The sequence below is a fragment of the Galeopterus variegatus genome, unplaced genomic scaffold (genome assembly GCF_000696425.1).
Source record: "Galeopterus variegatus unplaced genomic scaffold, G_variegatus-3.0.2 Scaffold737, whole genome shotgun sequence".
Lineage (NCBI taxonomy): Eukaryota > Metazoa > Chordata > Mammalia > Dermoptera > Cynocephalidae > Galeopterus > Galeopterus variegatus.
This window is the reverse complement of record NW_007726848.1, coordinates 203,261-225,910: the sequence shown is the minus strand read 5'-3', so window position 1 is coordinate 225,910 and position 22,650 is coordinate 203,261. Positions and strand designations below refer to the sequence as shown.

Below are 22,650 nucleotides of genomic sequence, written 5' to 3'. Positions count from 1 at the left end.
TTTCGGACTGGCTTGCCAGGTTGGTACATTTTGGGAACACCACAGTACAGGTAGGAGATCATTTCAGGAAAATATTTGACAAGTCTCTTGCTGTGTTCTTGGGAAAGAAAGAAAAAAAAGAAAGCAAAGTAAATTAGGTGGCAGTAGTTAGGTAGCATTATAGCTGATTTAACTGCAAAACCCCAAAATTCACGGATCTGTGCCAGCATAGAAGGGATGGGTCTTCTATGATTTCCAACCGACCATTGTCTCTCACAGCACTTTGCACATACTCTATTACAGCAATTATCACACCATATTATAGTTATATAGACACATATCTATTATTCACTATTGCTTGTGAACTCCCTGAAGGAATGACTACACTCTACTCATCTAGCAGGTAGAATGAGACTAGCACAGAGTAGACCATTTAATACGTTTACAAATTTTAATTGAATAAAAATTTTGAAGGTATCATTTTAATATATATAGATAGCCCAAAGCTGAAAGAAACTGCTAATACGTTGAATAACAAAATTTTTTAAAAATCAGAAAGTCCTGACAAGCTGGAACAATGAGCCAGTGTTTACACAATGAAATTTAACAGAGATATAAGTAATGTCTGGTAGTTGGAATTTAAAAAAAAAAAAAAAGTCAGTTGAAGAAGAGAGTGGGAAAGACCTTACTAAGAACAGCTGGGTGTTTTGACAGCATAGCCAATATAAGCCAGTAGGGTGCTGTGACTTGTATTGTTGGTATTAAAAGAAATATTGTGCCTGAAAGGACAGAGATGAGTGTCATTGGTCAGACCACATCTGGAGCATCACAATGCTGGACATACATTTTACAAGGGACCACCACGATTTAAAACTTGAGGAAGGCAACCAGGATGGTGACAGACCTGGAGACACATCATGTGAACAACAGACTGAAGAAATGAAAGATATTTAGATTGGTAAACAATCTTTCAGGGTCTATGATAGCAAGACTCATGTTTCTGAATTCTATCTAGGGAAAATATATTTGCTAGTGTAGCTCTACAAAGCAGAACTGGGTCCATTTTAGCAAAAAAGCATAAAGTTGGATTTTGGTAAATTAAAACAAGTTGTAATAATTAAAACTCAAATCTGGCATATATATACATGGTCTCTGAGACAATGACTTCCTCACCACGCAGGTACTCAACTTGAGACTGTTCAGTCACACACCAGGGATGTGAAAACAGCAAATTCCTGTTTGTTGTGACAAGTTTTAATAAGAAACACCTGATTTAATACATATGGCTTCATAATATTTTATGACATGGAGGATACAATGCCATATTGGCCTCAAATAACTTGTAAGACTCATTTCTAAAGAAGACTGCATATCTGAGGCTGCTTCTGAGAAGGATGGCTCGTACCACTGCAGCAAATGCACCCATAACCCACTCAGGATTCCAGAGTGATGGCAGAGGATCTGTAAGTCACTGCCATGTTTCATGTGGGTCAGAACTCTCCAAGATGGCAGGAGGCAAGAGTGACCCAGAGCATCACCCTATTGTGCAGGTAAACTGCAAACGTATATAAAAATATGTAAGCAATCAAGAAGAATAAACTTCTAAACTCTATAACCATTCCCTCCATCTTTAGCACACTGACTCATTTAACACAGTTTTTCAGCAAAAAAACTAGCTACCCAATGGACAATGTATATTAATATGTAATTTTTCTAACCATCCTTCAAATTCCTTCAATAGCCAGTTATACCACAAGAGATATCTGCATGCTTAAGATTAATTCAAATTATAAGCAGAATTCAAAAGTAAATTAAAATGTGACCTATGTCCACTGAAATATAAGCAAGTCACTTTTTCAATGCATCTTGACTAAATGTAAAACATCATGTGTTTTTGTGACAAACAAGTCTGTGCCATTAATCATATGCTTCCAGCTGCAACAACTCACATTCAAATTAAAACCATGAAACAGCATCACAGTGTCAAGATTCACACAAACTGATTGTGAGAAAAAAAAAAACATACATTAAAAAACAAATCTGGAGAAAATGTTACACAATATAAATATCTGAAAGAGCTTAAGCACACAGAAGATAAAATTCTGGTTTTTGAACTGCATAGGAATTAAATGTTAAACAAAACTCACAGCCTGCTCTTAAACTACGAACATATCACAAAAAATATTTCTTTTTATAGCCACAGGGCTGAGAGTTTTGCTGTTTATATCTGTCCCAGCATACAAATCCATAGTACTGCCAGGACTGTCCCCTCTGACTTTACTGGGAAGTTAGACAGGAGAGTCTGCCTGGGTTTCTTTTAGTTTAGTTCAGTTTACGTCCAAAACTGGCCCAAGAACCATCTTTTCTTCAGTCACTACACTCCTGCCTGCCAGTTGTATAGTTCCAAACATTTCCCTTCCAGCTACAGATATTAAAATGTTTTGTTATTTTAAAATTTGATTCAAAACTGCAGTAGATAACTTTTTTCTTCAGGCTCCCCCAAGTCTGCAGCAATGTTCAAACAGTGCAACACCAGCCACTGCACATTAAAAACAAGGATGGTGCCAGCAACCAGCAGTCATATATTCTAGTTAGCCATGTCAGGCATTTTCCAGTCCCAAAGAAGGTTTCATATGGTTAGCACATGGGCCAAATGATGCACATGGCTGTCCTTGCCCCCTTGTGTCCTCCTCTTGTGACCTGCCCCACTGAACTCCCTAGACAAGATTCCCAGGGATGCTACGTGAGGAGGACTTGTTCCTCTGAGAGTCTCTCCTCTCTGCCTCAGGGCTCACACTGTATTGCCCTAGGGCTTTCCATTGCCGGGGTATAATCTGGCAAGCCACAAATTTTTCTCAGTCCTCAGTTGATAACTCTTTAAAATGGTAGCCCAGCCCTAGCCTACCTGGGGAAAAAAAACATAAGAAAAATAGGAGAAAGAACACTGAAAATCTATAGTACATATAAAAACATTAACAGCTATACTACCAAACAAGGTTAACATTTCAGCTTCTCTAATTAATAAACCAAGATGGAACTGGGGTGGTAATTATGATACAAGATACAAAGATACAAGAAGAGTAAAGACTAAGAGCTTCATCTCAAAATCTTCTATGCTGTTACCTACTAGATTTTATTATCTTGTACCCATTATTTCTTTGCTCTTTTGTTCATTCTCAGAGGCATTTTGTCGGAGATGACAAATGAAGGAGTATGTAAGATTTTAGTTTCACAGCCTATAGAGAATCTTCCCAAAGAAATTTAAAGTGAAATTAAAATTGAATATGATAGTTGTGCATGGTGGGTTTCAGGGATTTTTGAAACCCAATTAAACGGACTAGCATTCTTTCAAGAGAGGAAATTTTTTAAAGGAATGTGGAATGAGGAGATACTACAAGAAGAAAATTACAGTGACTAATACTTACAAAAGAGAATCTTAGAATCAATTTATGCCTTAGAAATGGACAGAAAAATATGTAGCTACGTCAAATAACTTAAAAGTTACTGGGACTTCAATATTTAAAGAAAATTTGGAGTGAAACCTTTTACAAAACCAATAATTCTTTTATAATACTTCAAATTACTCAATAAAACCTACTACTGTATAAATCTGTATTATTGCATATAGGGTTTTCTTAGAGCAGAGTACAATATGCATCTTAAAACAGGAGGATCTCAGTAATATTTTAAATGACAGATAACTAGACACCAGTGATTTTTCCAAAAGCACAGTGTCCATGGATAATAATGGTAGTGAGGTATCATGGTGGTGTCAAAATCACATTCACTGAAACTCCAGAACCACATCAGCAGAGAATTCTTTCTAACAGTACATTACATACAAATAATCAAATTGAAATAAACTATTTAGGCTGTTTGAATCTGGGTACTGTACTCAGTGCTTCCTGCATAAGACAGTACAAATAGGATTTCCTTTTATCTAATAAAAGGAAAACCATAATATAACTTTGTTTTTAAGCGGCTTCACTTTATTAAATCATGTCTTAAAGTATTGGGAGAAGAGTGACCATTGGTCTCTGACAAAAGCTTTGGTAGATAAAACTCCTCATTCCCTCATGCAAATGTTTTTTTAAATACCTTTAGACTCAAATTGAGCAGATCAGTTTAGAGAAGAGCAGAAATTAACTGAAACAAAGAATCCCAAAACAATTATATTATAATCTCTTTCAGATTAGAATGAAAGAATCGAGGTAAAGTGGTATAGTTCTTTGATGTTATTTTTTCCTTTTTTCTCCACTGACAAGAGAGAAATAAAATTCAGAAACATGAAGGACAAAGAAGGCATGGGTGGGAAGGTTCATCCAAGAGGAAAGCTGTAAGTTGTTTCAGTTCCTGGAAGTAAAAGGACAAAGAACAGTCCTCCGACTCCTATCAGGAGAGGTCAAGAAGATGATTAATATATGAACTAAAAGGACTAACATGAAGGAGAAATCCCGAGGTTTAAAGCATCAAAACACCACACCTGCCTAGAATAGGACTAGAAGATGGCATTTAGCCCTAAAATGGGAAGGGAGAAAAAGTTGCCTTGTTTTGTTTCGTTTTGATTTGATTTTAAATATGAGCCATGGCAAAGGCTGATAATAGTTAAATATGTGGAATAAAGGGTCTTCAAGCTAGGTATCTGGCCCTCAGTCTGAGGTATTTGTTGTTCCCACTCATTTGCCCTGAATTGTATTCCGTTGTGTTAAGTAGAAACATGGCAGTGGGTTTGGGGTTTTTCCTCTCAGTTCCCTTTCCTACATGCATTCCTGGGTCCTTTCAAGGATTTGAAGAAATAAGGAACTTCACATAATAGAAGGTTCTTGTGTTCAGTTGTTGCCCTGTCCTTTATTCACAATATTATTCCTGTTACACCTGTGTCAAAAATCCCCTACTGTAATTAATTTTTTTGTGTGTTGTCTTAAAAATCTGTAGCAAGAGTTAAACTAAACTCCATAATACTTACACACACAACCAACTCAGAAAGGGAAAACAAGCCTTTGATAGAATCATAAGAAAACAGATGAGTATTTACCAATTTGGGGTAGGGTGAGTAATCTACGTTTCAACTTTGAAATTTTAGATGCTGCTGCTGGTCATCATTCTCATTCAGATTAAGACGACTATATAGTCAAACATTTTCAAGGTTTCACAGCCTGAGTCTCTTAATTTTCATGGATCCATGCAGAATAAAAAATGATTAAGGAAACTTTGTTTTAAGTCTGTTCAGATATACACCTAAAGACTTTAGGTATCTTTTCTACATTTCTAAACTTAAAGCATAATCATTTTGGATCTTAATCCATAACTATGTAAGCAGATTTTCATCTGTTCAAGTAGAGATAACTTAGCCCTACAGTTTGAAAAATGTTTGCAAAATAGACAACTATATATAAAAGAGTAACAGCATCAAAGAAAGCCACATTTAAAAAATTTCATGTATCTGCCTATTATCTTATAGGCCCATGCTAGTCTGACAACAAAGCCCCCAAGAAGTGTGGCTCTCCATTTTTAACTTCCTGTATTGTACTAGTCCATCCTAATTTACTGAGATTCAATCTAATTAGTAAGAGGTAACTTAATTGATGTCTAAATGTATTTAGAGGACTGGAAGAAAAAGAAAGAAAACTGGAACAAGGAAAGGCCTGTCTCTGGTCCCTAAAGTATGAACTGTTAAATAATATGGTAATCTCATCACTAGTTCTGGTTGTGCCACCAGCTATGATTTTGAGATAAGGTATACATATACACACACACCAAATTTAAAATCTACCCTCACCTTAAGGAGAAAGAATATGTTTTATGCCAAAATAAGATCTGGTTGGAAAACTTTAACCAGAGTAGAAGTACAGTCTAGATAGCATCAGACTTGTAGAACATCAGCCTAAGAAGATGATTTGAAGCTGCAAAGATTCCTGAACAACCAAAAAAGGTATTTCTCACACACATGCACACACAAATAGACTTTTAAAATACTAATCATTCTAATGTGTTTTGGAAGCAGATGGCTTCTAATATATTTTCACCTTAGTGTCATTATTGTTTTTTCCCCCAACCTCCTACTTTTTCTTTTTCTTTTTTTTTTTTTTTTTTTTTTTTTTTTTTTTTTTTTGGTAACTGGCCAGTATGGGGATTGAACCCTGGACCTTGGTGTTATCAGCACCATGCTCTAACCAACTGAGTTAACCGGCCAGCCCCCAACCTGCTCCTTTCTATATGACCTGCATTTTGCCAATTGCAGAGCCACCAACACAAATAGTTATAAATATAACTGCTAAGGTTGGGGAGAGAAAATTCTATCACTATAGTTTGGAGTATCCTATGGAATGAACCACAACTGGATTATTGAGAAATCTCTCAATTTTTGTAAAATGAATTGTCTTACACATTTCTTTGTTGAGCATCATGGTATACAGACCAATCCATCTTTTTCAATTAGTGTTGAGATTTTAAAAATCTACATATTAAACTGATGGATTTGATAACATCTTAATCTTTGAGTTTTAAGTGCTTACATACTTGTATTTAACCTTAACAATTCAGTTACATACTCATATGATTATCCAGAAATTGATATTTTTCTTTCTGAGTCTTTTCCCAGTCAGGCAGTTATCAAGCTTAATAGTTATCCCAAGCTATGGATTTTACCTTAGCCTATTTAAAATAAACTTTTCACTTGAAAGCTGTCCAAGAAAAGGGCCAAAAGTCCCCCACAAAACACACTTTCAGTGGTGTTTAACCTGACATGATTAGAAGTTTATCTTTTCAAAGAACATAGAACTTTCTTACTAGTTTTACTGTGGTATAATGGACATATAATAAACTGCACATATTTAATGTGTACAAGTTGACAGGTTTTGACCTATGTACGCATTGTGAAGAACACCACAATCAGGGTAATATGTGTATCCATCACCTCAAAAATTTTCTCATGACCTTTTTAATCCTTCTCTTTCACCCCTACCCTTGTCTCCTTTCCCCCATACCTAGATAATCATTGACCTTCCTGTCACTAAGTATTAGTCTGCTTCAGTGTTTTGAGATCCATCCACGTTGTTGCATGTATCAACAGCTCATCTGTTTTTGCTGCTTAATAGTACTCCACTATATGGATGTACCACAATTTGTTTAGCTATCGACCAATTGATAACATTTGGGTTGCTTCCAGTTTTGTAGTATTACAAATAAAGTTGCTGCAAACACTTGTGTACAGGATTTTGTATGAACATAAGTTTTTGTTTCTCCTAAGAGTGGAATGGCTTGATTATAAGACTGGTGTACATTTTCTTTTTTCAGAGACTGCCCATCTAATTTGCAAGGTGGTGCTACCACTTTACACTTCTATCGGCAGTGTATGAGAGTTCCAGTTCTACGTCCTTGCCAATACTTGATATGGTCAGGCTTTTTAATTTCAGACATTCTAAATAGACGTACAGTGGTTTTGATTTTTATTTCCCTAATCACTAATGATGCTGAGCATCTTCGCATGTGCTTATTTACCATCTCTATTTTTTTATATAAAATATGTGTTCAAATCTTTTGCTCCTTTTTAATTTCATTATTTTCTCAATATTGAATTCTGAGTGTTCTCTACATATTCTGGATACAAGTCCTTTATCATGATTTGCAAATAATGTTTTCTTAGTTTATAGCTTGTCTTTCAAAAAGCAAAAATCCAGTATTATATAGTATTATATATATTATATATTATATGACATATAAAGTATTATAAAATCCAATTTACTAATTTTTCTTTTTGGATCATGTTTTAATGTCTAAGAAATCTTTGCTTAACCCAAGGTCACAAAGATTTTCTTGTATGTTTTCTGCTAGAAGGTGTATAGCTTTAGGTTTTAAATTTAGATATAGGATCCATTTTGATTTAATTTTTGTATGTGGTACAAGGTTAGAGGACTTTTAAATCTTGTTTGATGTGTCATTATTTTTGTCTATTTGTTATTAATTTCTAATTTTACTAGATTTTAATCAGAAAACACATATACATGGTCACCTGTGTAAAAATTATGTGTATTTCAAAAGAACATATTTTCTATTTGAGTACAAAAATATATTATCAATTAACTTAAGTTTGTTAATTGGCTGGTTAAATCCTTTACATGTTTTTATTTGATCTGTTGTCTTCTTCGGGAAGTAGGACTAAGTTCCTCTGATTATGGATCTGTTGGCCTTTTCTTACATTTCTTAGTTTTAGCTTTATACAGTTTGGAATTATGTAAATATTTAAAGATTAATGATTACTTAGTTATCTTAGTATATCAACATGAATCTTTTTTTTTTTTCTACTTAATGATCTTTGCTTTGAATATCATTTCATCTGATATTACTATTAAGCTAAGTACTTTCTTCCCAATGGCCTTTTTAAGGGTATCTTTTCTATCCCATTATTTTTACCTTCCTACATTTTTCATTGTAGAAGTATCTCTTGTCATCAAATATAGAAGAATATAAGTGTTATATTTATGCCACCCAAATTATCAAGGTGGAATTAAAGCTATATACATTCATTATGATTATTGACATATGTATATTTTCTATGTTGTAACTTTTTATTAGTTGTTTTGTTTTCTTTCTTTTTTGAATTTTAATGGTTTATCAAACATCCTTTGCTTTCTTTCCTTATAGTGTATTTCCTTTCCTAAAAAATTTCATTCTTTAAAAGAAAAAAGTTCTCATGGAAAAAAGTTCATGCAATACAGATAAATAAAAAATTGTATTTAATCCCAGGAAATTCTCACTCCATTCCCTAAAATAATTTATTACATAAGCTTAATATGTAACCTTTCAGAACTTTCTTAAAAATGCATTTATGAATATATCCTACTTTTATTGTTGTCATGTTTACCCTTAATTACCTTTAAAACATATTTAAACTTCAATTTTTCTTTTGTTATTTACAATTTATGCCCTAAGAAAGAAAAGAACATAATATACGTCTATGCTTCTCTCTGTTTACTTGACCCTGTCATCTCCCCATGTTGAAACTAGAAATGTTAGTGTGTGTGTGTGTGATTATAATTAATGGCTTCTTTTTCTTCACAATACATCTAGATATGGGTCTTTTCCTATTAATTATATTTGGCACTCAGAGGGTTCATTCAATCTGAATACTTTTTTTTCCCATTTTTGAGGCTTTTTTCCTATTATTTATTTGATAATTTTATCCTTTCCAGTTTTCTCTCTTTTTATATCTCTTGTTAGAGAAATGCTGTAACTTCTGTAACTATTCCCTATATCTCCAATTCTCTCTCATAATTCCAATGTATTCCTTTCACATGGCATTCTGAGGAAATTCCCCAGCTCAATCTTTAGTTTCACTAATTTACATCTGAGTTGTGTCAGCAGACATTTTCCTTTTAAATTTTAAAGTCAAATTTCAAATTCCTAAATTGTGCATTTGAGGGCCGGCCCGTGGCTCACTCGGGAGAGTGCGGTGCTGGTAAATTGTGCATTTGATTCTTTTTCATGAATACAAAATCTTTCTACATCTCTCTGAGTGTCTTCTTCTGATCACTCTATTACTTCTAGATCCTTGAATATTTTTTCTTCCAAGTTTTGATCGGGTATCTTTCTTTCATGCCATTGATTTTCTTCATATTGTGTTGTGTCATAATTATATGCTTACCTTTTGTTTGAGAATCTCTCTTTGCCAGTTCTTTTGTTTACCATTGCCTGTTTTCAGTGATTAATGGGGACAGACAAGCGGCTTGTCTCCTGTGTGTGTGGGCTTCCTAACCCACCTGGCAGTCAGTACATTACTGCAGCACTGCCCTACCTCTTTGGGTCTAGCACCCACACTCAAGGATTTAGTTCGTGGGTAAACACAGCTGCTATCCACTATTTAACACAGGAGAAAAGAAAAATAAAGGCACAGCTCCAAATGTAGAGCTCCAATTAATAACTCTGATGAGCTCTTTGATTAATAATCCTGATGAATTCCCCTTCTATTTCATGTTTCCATTGCCTGCATCTCAAGCTTTGCCTTGCTTTTCCTTTCTTTGCTGTAGATTTAAATCTACCTTTGTTATTGATTTAATTTGTTGTTTGTTAGTTTGTTTTCTGATAATTTTTTGTCATATCATGGGATTTTGGCCAGGGAAGGAGAATAGTCACATATAAAAAAATCAACTTTCAACAGTCAATCATGTAAGTGTATGAAAGTTCACATAAGATTAAGAGCTTCACACATATGTACTAAAAAATGATAATAAACTTTACACAATAAATTCTTCACATTACTACCTCTCACAATGATGCCGTAAATATCACTGAATTTCAGCAACGGGATCGCAACCCTCGGTGTCACTCCCACACCTCGCTCAGCCAGTGAGCGGGAACCGGTCTGCATGTGGGATCCAAACCCTCGGCGGGAGCGCCGCCACACTCCCAAGCGGTGCACTGCAGCAGTGCACCACCAGGCCGGCCCTCAATAGAGTCTTTTAACAATGCTTTGGACCTCAAGAAATTAAAAGCAATATATTTGTGATCCCTCAAAAAAACACTACCCAGATCTATTTTATTCCACTTTGGGTGAATCAACCTACTCTGGTAAGTGCTGAATGGCTACAAACATATTACCTTTTCAACAGTTGTCAAAATGCCATTCCAATTATAGGAATTTGATAAAGTTCAATTTTTTCTGAGAATTCCCATAATCATTGTGGCCAGCATAACTCTCCCACCAAAATATGCAAAGAAATGGGCTCAAAGCATCTCAAGTCTGTACGTGTGTGTGTGTGTGTGTGTGTGTGTGTGTGTCTCTATGTCTCTCTCTCTCTGTGTGTGTGTGTGTGTGTGTGTGTGTGTGTGTGTGTGTGTGTGTGTGTGTGGCAGAGCTGGAAATATATCCTCAGTCCAGACATATATAGCTGCTATTCATTAAATATTCACTGAAATGAATTAAACAACAACAAAACATGTTTGGTTTCTGAAGGGTCCAGCATTACTCTAGCATCTTGGGGCCTCATCTAGCAAATTTCCCTCCAACCTGAAAGTGCTGATACACGTTATACTACATTACAGTGAACGCTTAAGATTATGGTATGTTTTTCAATGCTTCATAACTCTCCAATCTTGTCCCATCTATAAACCAAATCTGCTGTCACCACCATGACTTTAGTCCCATCTATTCCTTTTCCTAGACTCCCCCTTTGTCTTTCTATATGATCCTAGTTGCATCTTGTACTCAATCCTGTTTTCATACTTACCATACCAGACTATAATGCTTCTCAAAATAAACAGCACAGCGATAGGAACATTAAGGTAGTATTAGTTACATGTTATTTTATGTATTTGCATCCTGCTTCACACTACACAAAAAAAGCTTTGAGACATACAAATGTCTACTGTATAAAAAAATAATAATTGAGGAAGTCAGGATGAAAGGAAAATAGAGCAAACAATGCTATAAAATCCTGTACAGTGGTTAGAGGCAGGCGCTTTGATTCGCAGGGGACAAAGTGAAGTTGATATTATAAGTTTAAAGATAAAAACACTCTAGTGATGTTATATTCAAACAGGAAACCAGTTATCAGCATCCTCCACTGCTAAAAAGAATGGAGACTTGGAAAAATTAAGTCTCTTGCTCACTGTCCCATGGCTTGTTTTGTTAGAGGAAAATACAGGTCTCGTGACTTCCAGGGCTGTTGCTGCAATACCACACTGAAACCAAATACACATGAAAATTAGTTGCTATTATGGCAACCCTTGGGAGAAACAGAAATACTTATTCTCTTGTGAGGGATAGAAAGTTAAGCTAAAAACTTAACACAAATGTTCTGTGAGTAAGTTTGGTAGAGGTGGAAGATATGAAATGACCTGATTGCTCCCAAAGAGGAAAACAGTGTTTGTAGCAGCAGCCTTCAGAGGAACATGAAATCTCTATTGCCAGGGTTGTCAAAAGGCCAGGAAACTAGTTTCTGTATGTACAGTCTTAGAAGATGCAGACTGTTAATTGCTATACTAGACGATGACTGGGAAGACAGATTTTTAAAAATTTCTTAGGGTACTTCTCTAGAAGAAAACAAAAATTAAAGTCAGGTCTACATCAGCCAGAACAGACTTCTGGGCCCCTAGATTCATTTATTTGGCTCTGCTGACTGTTTGGCTCAATTTTCCCTTAGCAAGTGTAAAAAACGCTTGAACACCATCACCCTGGGATCCTGTTCAACCAATTCAGATAGCTGTGGCCTTTTAACTCACATCCAAGTGACTTGGCTTTATACCAATATCATTTCCCCTAGTATAGCCTAAGCTTAAATGAGAAAGTACGCAGCTCAGGGAGCCAGGAGTTAACAGCTCTTCCCACTCCAGAAAGGTCTAGTTCTTTTCCTAGATAAGGAAACCATACTATATCAAGAAGTTTCAATCATTCATTATTACATATCACACTACATCCACTATAAAAAGAGAATTAATAGAAATACCACTGTCTATTCTTAAAGCATCTCTCTTGAGGAGCTTTAGGCATTTAACTTTTCTCTTCCAGCCCAATCCCCTGGGAAATAAATAGAGGTAATTTATTAAAACTTATATTTTACAAATAAGAAAACAAGAAGAAGTTCAAATGCAAAGAGTGGCTGAATGTCTTGAGGCTACACTCTACTTGCTGAACCACATTTCTTCCTTATAATTATACAACCAATACAGAATATGCACATTTACTTGTGTGTAGCTGCCTGTAATTTACTCATAGTATGGTCATAAGGTATTCTGAGGAGATGGTCTTACTTGAGCCCTCCTGTGCTATCATTTTCCTTTGCCTGGGATATGGTTTCTTGCCACCTCTCCCATAGTCGCCATGTCTAGATAAGTCTAAAACAGTTTTCGAATGGCAAGCTACCCTCTCATACACCAGCAAGAAATATCCACAACTCTACCTGTCCTTCAAAGCAATGTGCTAACAATAATCTCTGCAACTCTGTCTGCCTATACTGTTTCTAACACACAACCAAAGTATTGGTTTATAATGTCTTTACTCCTCCTCTGTCTTTGTAGTATTAGCATGACTCTCAGAGCCAGTGCTTACAATAAATTCATAAGTATTTAGCTTGATTTTTTTCTACTGAGAGGTGGTAGTGCGGATATGGAGGGGATAATACGTAACATACATAGGATTATGAGAATGCATCAGAAAAAAATTAGAGCTACTATTCCTTCCAAAGTTAAGTTTTAGTAAAAGGAGTCTCTAAAGGAAGAAGGCTTTATTTTGATGAAAGACATCAAATAATACAAAAGGCAGAAATTAAAAGAAATGGGCAGTAGTGCTCCCCGGGTTGCCTGTCAAGAAGTTTGCCCTGTATAGTTTCTGGAGAAATTAAGAAATGCAAATAGCCTGGACAGATTAACGGCACCCGAAGATAACTAGCAGGATACAAACAAACAGCACCTTTCACTATGAGGAGGCGTATTCCTCCAGGCAAACAAAGAAACAGGACAGAGTCAACATCTGTTTCATATAACAGCTTGGCTGCTGAAAGAAGCAACCTTTTAAAAAATGGCTTAGCTGACAATCCTCAAAAATCATTCAATCACTATTGCAAGGGCTGAAGTAAAAGAGTAAATGAACACAACTTGCACTTTCCACACTACCTTCATGCCTTCTAAAAAAGTTCTTTGTAGAGGAAAAAAAAATTAAAATTATGTACAAAAATCTTTATGAATTTTTTCCTTTTGATTGACAACTAGCAGCAGTGAATACTGAAGCATAAAAGGTAGCTAACTGCTTTTCAGCTTTTCTATGCCTTTGCCAGTGTCAACTCTAAAGACAAGACTACCAGAGCGTATTGGGTAGGGATAGTGACCAGGAAGGGGGATGGGGGACATAACTCATTAGAATATTAGAGGGAAAAAAACAGACATTTAACAAAACCAATCATGGTTCCAGAATTCAGTTATGGACTATTATGAAGTCTGGATCTTTATCAATAAGTGATAACAAACCAAACATGTTAAAAAATGAAATTGTTATCTCTGGATCCTATCAATTCACATATAAAATTTCAAAATCAAGAGAAAAACATCCATGAATGCATAAAATTCTGTTTGTGGATTTAAGAACTGAAAATTTCTAAAATGAAAAATTATCAGAGCTGTGATGTTACTGCGGTGTGGATGACTGCGTTCAACTCAGCTAGATGCAAGATGCAAGATGCTTCACTCACCTTAGTACTGTGGATAAAGTACATAAGCCAAATAGAAAATGAAAGCAATTAAGAGGCAATGATAGAAGAGATTTTTCACATGAAATCTGAAAATAGAAGGAAAGGTTATAAAGTGGAGAGACACAAAAACATTTAGTATTAACTTATGTGGAGTGCCAAAACTATGCTAGATATGTAAACAAAAAACTCTGATGAAGTCCCTTTCCAGTGGCTTTTTGGAGTAAACAGGTATAACACAATGAGGGAAAAGATAATCTTGTTTAAAAGGGAGAGAGGCATTACCACAAAGAGAGAAAACAATATGTGATTTGTGTTATTTATAGAGACACTGGGAAAAAAGCTTTATTGAAAGATGTCTTGTGAGGGAGGGTGTTGAGAGTAATTACATTACAAATAATACAAGTAAATCTTTCATAATGTTAGCTAAGGGACAGGAAAATGCTAAATACATGACGTGCATTAACCAATTTAGTCGTCACAAGGATTATATGGCATAGGAACTACTATCACTACATTTTAGAGATAAGGGAATGGAGATACAGGAAGGTGGACTTGCCTAGAATCATACAGAATGACTGGGCTTTAAAACAAGTTACTAGGAGACAGGAAAAGTCTTTGAAAGATTATTCCATCTGTCCATCTAGGATCTCTGTTAGTTGTCTTTTGCACATCCAGAAAAATAAAAATAAAACACAGCAAGACAGTGATTAATTAAAATTACAAGAGAAGGGATTCAATTAGCTTCCACGAAAATCTCCTGAATGAAAAAATATGAAAGTATTTCAATCTTTTAATTCTATTTTTCCGTGAACTTTTTGAAGTGCCCTCATATATATATATGTAGGAAAAAAATATTCACTGAGCAATACTATGGAATGTACTTTATAGGGATCAAAACTAACACTCAGTCTTGTGAACAGTGTTAGGAAATACCTTCCTAGGCCTATTGGAAGTAATATTTGGCTTAAATCAAGGAGAGAGAAGTTAAGTACATAAGAAATTTCCCTAGCATCTATTACCTGGTCTATGCATAGACAGCGTTTGTCTTGACACTATAACCACCACAACTTCCTAGGACTGAGCCTAGCATATAATATGTACTCAGTAAATATTTGTTGAATGGGTGAATAAGAAAGAATAAAAGAATATGAAAATGGAATGCTTGTGGAAGTTTCTAGATAGTTTGGAAGGAAGAGGTAAGACTTTGAGAAGGCAGTCTTGAAGAAATCAAAGGAGAAAAGCATGACTACAGGGCTAGTAGTCAGAACCATAACTCAATAAGAGTTTGATCTGGAAGACCAGAGTCTAAAAAGGAGAGAAAATAAATGGAAAAAACAGCTGCAATCAGAGATTAAGTCCTATAAAAGTTTTTGAACAAAGAATAAGGTGTTCATGTTTTATTGATATGGTGTTTTTAATCAATACAGTGTTAATGAAAAAAATAGCAACAAATGAAGACTTTAAATTATGCAGATAGTAATGACAAAAGCAGCATCTGATACCATGTGGGAGCACTTCCCTTGTGCCAGGCACTGGGTAAAATCTTTTATGCCCAGAGGACACTGGTTAAGCACAAGTGCTCAGATCGATTCCCACCTCTTTCTCTGAAGAACCTTGGTCATGTCACTCAGTCTCTCTGTGTCTTGGTTTCTGGTGTCTCATTATCTGTGAAATAATAATAGCTTCTATTCTCTAGGCATGAAGTTGAAAAGATGGGGGTTGAGAAAAGGCAACAGAGGAAAAATAGAAGAAGAAAATTTAGAGTTCCAATTTCACATAAAGATAGGCATAATCAGTGCAGTCTGGTGGGTGTGCGAGGTAAGTTGAGGAGCATAAGTCATTCTTAAAATAGCGAAAACAGAACTGGTACATCATACCACTAGGCTGGACTATCTCTGCATCACTGTTTACCTTGTACTTTTATACTTACATTTTTCTCCCTAAATTTCATTATTTTCAAAAATTTCACTAATTTTCTGTATTCTTTTTCATGGATGTCTCCATCACTGAACCATGAGTTTCTTGAAGAAAGGGGCTGTGTCTTAAATCTTTGATTCCAGCCCCTAGGATCATGCCATACACACAATTAATTGTGATAGAATACTGAGTAAATGGGAGGAAAATACTACTTGAAAAGGAATGGATGTGAATGAGAATTATAAGAATTTTTAGGTAAAAGAGATAGAAACATCTTCATAAAATAGGAAATTGATGAGCATAGAATTATCTACTTATATACAATATATTATATATTTAACACATATATATATACACACAAACATATATCAACTATATATGCAAAAGCAGTTTATTAAGATCCTCCCAAAGTGACTTCCATTAAATTCAACTCCACTGCTCATTGTTATTTCATCCCATACCATTTCTTTTTACGAGGTGATGAACACATGTTCATGCCTTCTTCTATTTTGAAGAAGTGAGAAATGTAGTAAGAGGTTGGGAAGGGGAATGATGGAGAGCCCTGGAACTGAAAGGGGTAGAGAGGAAGGACATTAACAGGGAGGAACAGGGGCCATGCCATTCTCCTGAATTAACCCCAGGATAAGTATAACTACGCGGGCATTCCTCAGTTAGCCCTCCTCATTATCCTGACTATCTATCATTACTACCTACCTTCTTGACTTTCTCCCTTGAATTCAGAATTTTTCCTTGGATTGACAATCTAATTGAACTCTGACTAACCTGTCTTCTGAGCAATGCGCCACTGGTGAGTAAAGATTTCATATTGTCATACATTGATCTTGAAACACTCAACTCTTTGCTCCTGAACTTAGAAATTCTCAGTCAAGCAACTCCTTCTCAGACAACTTGATTTCAGTAGGTCATAATTCTCCCCAAATTCCACACATCTTATATTGGGATGATCCCCTTGGTACCTAGGATATACTTAAAATATTAGGAAAGCTATACTTTCTTTATATGTGTTAGCCTAGCGTTTTATACGTTCTTGGATGAGACATAACCTAGTACCCTGTCTCAAAAAATTTTTGAATAAACAAACTTTCACTAAAATGAAATTTTCATTCACTAAAATAAATTAGTGAATGAACAATCAAAGAATTACCTCCCTCCATTGCTTGCCTCTGAACATGAGATATAGGATACACAATTAGATTCTACTCAGAAAGTCACTTTTTCTTTGAGACAGTCTCTCAACTAAAACAGAGCTATTAATGTTGAGGGGGTAAAGAAATCTGTGTTTAGGATGGAAATCTGCTCTTCAACCTAATGTATGCCAAAAACCCACATATCATTAACCTAGAACTAATATTTCTGCTCCAATCCCTGAGGCTCTTTTACCTACATCTCTCAAGCCTCATCATAGAATAGGTACAATCTTAAAACATTACCACCAAACTCTATGAGATCCTCTCCATTGTAATTTCCATTTCAGCAATTGTCAGCACAGTTCTTTCAGCAAAATTAAACCTTGCTTGGGAACAGATCTATTCCCACCTTACGTACTCCTAATCCTCTAACTTGATCTTTCATTGTACTTAATTTTGGCAGCAAAGCTCTAAGGTGACAATAAATTCCTTGAAGTGTTCACATTTTAATTGTCCAGATACATTCACTATTTATTTCACCCAGTTAAACAACATATGTAATAAATGCTCTATTAATTAATCAACAGTATCTTACACCTGGAGAATGTTCAATGAAAGTTTCTTGTCCAGCCTAATAATAAAATACTAAGTAACAACCATATTAAAACCAATAGAATTCTCAAACCATACATTTTGATTCCATGGATTTTTATAATATGTTCTCTGGCTTTAAAATATCTCTGATTTTAAAATAATAAGTAATATTATTGTCGGTGAGGAGCAAACAGTGACCAGAAGCCACAAAGTAATGTTAAAGGATTCAGCCTAACAGAACACAGTTTTAAAAACTTTGCATAGACAAATTATTGTATTAAAAGAACATTCATGTTTCATGATTTTTGGAGTCAAAATGAGAAAACTAACTGTCTTAAAGAAAAATCAGAATTTATCAATTATGGTTGTTTTAAATATTAATGCTATAAAATCCAAAGGTACCTATAAAACAGACTGACAGAAGCAAACCTGTCCTAGACATAGTGCTCTAAAAACAGACACCTGAAAAGATCAGTCAATACTTTATTAAAAACAAGACAGTACCAAATACCATAAAAATGGATGAAGTTGGTACTTCATTTTTTATCAAGCTAAAAAATAGGTTTCAATTAGAATGACCTTAAAGGAGAAGAAAAAAAGAAAAAGTAGGGTAAGGTTAGTATCACAACGTAATTACAGAGATGGAAGAGAACTTCTTTCTAAGTCATTAAATTCACCAATATTATACTGAACTCCAGCGCACTTTCCATTTTCCTGTGCCATTAGAGAATTTAGTAGGTTCATTGAAATGACTGATTTCTTTGTTAATCTATTTACATGGGTTAAGACCCTGACTGACATAAAACACAACCAAAAAATGCCAGACAGAGAGTGTAATGAAAGACTGAGTGATATATGGATTAGGGTACAGCCTATCCAATAAATGTGCTTGGCCAGCAAAGAAACTACTGGAAAAGATTTATTAACAGAACAAATACATTCTAAGAAGATCTAATACAATAAAACCTGCAGCATAAATACACACTACTTTAAAATACAGTTCTTTGCTCTGTGTAGTTTATCTTTCAATCATTATATTAAAATTCTCTTCATATGTTTCATTCAAGAATAAATTTTCTGAATAAGTAAAACCAATGAGTATAGGATATGATTGCCAACAGTAGTGCAGTTCTTTGATTCATAGAAAAGAAAACTAAGTTTACATTACTTAGAACTCTTAAAACATATATAAAGAGAAGAAAATATTTCTAGAAAATATATTATCAGGAGAAAAGGTAAAAATAAATCACCTGCTAGAATTCATTATCATTACATTTTAATTATATATAACAAATTAGTACCAAATAAGTGAAGTTAAGGCCAGACACAGAAATGATTTAAATGCTTTACCTCCGAGTTCTTTTACATTCAAGATGGCATTCTGAAATGGCACTGCTTTTATACTAAAACCTAAAATTAGAAAACAAAAACATAAAGAAAGAATTAGCAACTTAACTTTTAAATTAAAATACTTAATCTGCCTAGAAAAAAGGATTTGAGCATCTTAAGACTTATTTTTTCATAGCTCATATTTATACTAGAAACACATACATAACAAAATAAACTGACAACCCAATATTACCTTCTACCATTTTTCAAAACAGTTGTGTATTACACCATAGTATAACGCTATCCCCTTTTCTTCAAATATTGTCTTTTTTTCAATACGTAATGTCACTATGCAAATTTTACCTATTGTAAGAAAGACCTGTAGGAGTACAGAGAAATTTCAAAGAAAATATTAAATCTACAGGGATATTTGCATCTAATTCCTGAAGTTAAGGTCTTATGATTTTTCTCATATATAAGTCAGTAACCCTAGAAAGTAAGGTACTTAAATTAAAACCATGTTATATTAGAATTACATAATATTTATGTTAGTTTTTTTTTTCTTTTAAGGACATGGTTAATATGCCATAAATACATATTTCTTAAAAATACAATCACAATTATCCATTCATGCACAATCATTATAAAATACATTTACATGTAATAAAATACATGTAATAAAATATTTGTATTAGAAAAAATACATAAAGTATATAGCTCTATGATTAATGATGTATTTAGGAATTAACTTTTACCACTCAAGGCAAACAATTCAGTTGCAACATATGTGAGTGTGCATATACCCATACACATACACACATGTGCAAATATATACACTCAATATTTTTTAAAGAATCCACAAGGAACTAGAGTGTAATAAAATATTTGTATTAGAAAAAATACATAAAGTATATAGCTCTATGATTAATGATGTATTTAGGAATTAACTTTTACCACTCAAGGCAAACAATTCAGTTGCAACATATGTGAGTGTGCATATACCCATACACATAAACACATGTGCAAATATATACACTCAATATTTTTTAAAGAATCCACAAGGAACTAGAACTAGTAAGGACGCTCAGGACAACTAAGGATCTGGAAGTCTTAAACAGGAGGGAGATTCTTTTATTTCATTTGACTGTTCAGCCATGTACTTGTATTTCTTTTTCAATTAAAAGTCTCTCATTTTTAAAAGATAATTTGTCAGTAGTTTCTGAGCATCTATTCCATTTAAAGTTTTAAGCATTATTTACTATGTAGAATTACAAGATGAATCAAACACAGTTCCCTTTTCAAGAGATTATCAATAGAGTAAAGAACACAACACACAAATACTTTTTACTTGAAGCAAGTTATGACAGGTGTCTGGAAAGGTGAAAAGATACATAAAGTATGATGTGGATAACAATTCTTTTACATAATTTTGCTTTGCTTTATAAGAAAAGGAAATCAATATGGACCTTTTTTAGTCTAGCCTATATTTTGCACTCCTTCGCTGCATGCTGTCCCAGTACACTAGTAATCTATACATTACCTTCCTTCCATGTAAGGCAGTATCATATAATAGTTGAAGAATTGACCTTGAAGTCAGACAGAACTAGGTTTAAATTCTAGCTCGGTCATGTATAAGGTCTGTGACTGTGGGCAATCTACTAGCGTTGGCATCCTCATCTGTAAAACAGGATTAATAACATCTACTTCAAGGATGAAGTATTATGTGTATTGTGTTTATCACAGTGCCTGGTATACAATAAACATACAGTATATGATTGTTGGCATTGTATTTCAATCGATGCTTTTTTGTTGATAATTTAATCATTAGGTAGACATATTTTCTGTCTGTTTAAATATATTAAAAACTTGTAAGACAGAAATTCTGGGTGCTTATTTATTAATCTAATTACCCACTCGGAGCTGTAAAAGTTACCTCTGAATGAAAAGTACCTTTGTTGGAGTGATGGATTTGTCAACAGCTGAAATTCGCTGCACAGAAAGTAAATGCTCATTGGGCCCCCTAAGAATCTTCTAAAACATACCCTTCCTCTGTGGGTTTAATGCAGATTGACATAGTCAGCACAGCATTATGGTTAATGGTGCATGAAGTCACTGAATCTTAGTAAAATAACAGGAGGAGAAAGGCAGTCCCATGTGGCTGAAATGCTGGCGTGTACCTGGACCTGAAGGAAAGCCTCTCCAGGTGTCTGGCCTCTGGGAAAATGAGGAGTCAGTGCCAATCACAATACTCCTGCTGGCAAGGAAATTTAGTAAAATAACAGGAGGAGAAAGGCAGTCCCATGTGGCTGAAATGCTGGCGTGTACCTGGACATGAAGGAAAGCCTCTCCAGGTGTCTGGCCTCTGGGAAAATGAGGAGTCAGTGCCAATCACAATACTCCTGCTGGCAAGGAAATTCGCCTGCAGGACACTTGGATGCTTGAATGTGATCTACCTACCTCACAAGGGTGTTATATGGATTAAAAGGCAATGATTGTGAAATCCTGAAAACGAAAAGCCCTCTGCAAATGCTAAACAATTTACTAGTGGTTATGTTAAGGAAAACTCAAGTATGGATTTTCCAGAGAAGTAGGACAAGCCTCATGTTTGAGAAAGAAATAGTTATGAAGCACATCAGCAATGTATAATCTGCTTTGATTCTTAAAAGCTGACAATATGCAGGCACTCAAAGGGAAGTAATATCTTTGCAGAAATTGCCGCACCCGTATACAAAATACAACTTTAGAAATTTATTAATCCAACAGGCAGATTATATCACCATTACTGACTTTAAATCCTTGCAGAGTCTTCATAATAAATTGACTACAAAAATGTCCTCCAATGTTCACGCTAAGCAAAGTAACCTAGCAATGTTATTTATAGGCATATAAATGTTTCTGCAGAATACTCATAAATATTGTCGCCCTAAATACAACACGTGTGGCTAGATTTATACTGCAAAAGTATACACAGTCTTTCATATTGCTATCTCAGTATTATTTTTACAGTATAGTTGTAGAAATTATTATTCAGAGGACAAAAGTCCAGAAATCAGTCTAGAAAATAAGAAAATGTACTGTTCGTGGAAGAGAAATAATGTTTTTGCATTTTAGTTTTCTAAATATTTGCAAGGATTAAACAGTACTAAAAATTTAAAGCGACACTTTCAGCTCACCAGAAAGGCAACCAAGAAGGGTAACTATCACACTATACTTTATTCCTTTACATTGGGTTGGACAAGGTCAGGGGTGGGGGTATTAATATAATATTAAGTAGGGATATGAAGATTAAACCGTCAAAATACCATTCTCAAAGGACTGCTTTACGGAATAAAAGCTGGCATATAGCATGAGTTCTATATTAAGAATGTTTGGGTTCAAATTCTGGCTCTACCATTTATTAACTGTTTGACTTTGAGCAGGTTATTTTGTCAGGGAAGGCTTCTCTGGTGTCCTTGAACTAATATGATTTTTCTGGATCCATGTTCTTCTAGCGCTCAGTACTT

At 34.7% G+C, this 22,650-nt stretch overlaps 1 protein-coding gene and 1 non-coding gene across 4 annotated transcripts in view; both read right to left on the bottom strand.

Moving 5' to 3' along the window:
* Nucleotides 1–22,650, bottom strand: part of ARL15 (ADP-ribosylation factor-like 15) — a 410,068-nt gene that overhangs the window by 229,464 nt on the left and 157,954 nt on the right. For all 3 annotated transcript variants that reach the window (XM_008571944.1, XM_008571945.1, XM_008571943.1), the window contains one exon: nt 19,169–19,228. In XM_008571944.1, the coding sequence (XP_008570166.1) occupies nt 19,169–19,228 (60 nt within the window). The remainder of the gene's footprint in view (nt 1–19,168; nt 19,229–22,650) is intronic.
* On the bottom strand, nt 6,098–6,171 carry TRNAI-GAU. The gene has a single exon. It is a non-coding gene; the product is annotated as a tRNA-Ile (tRNA).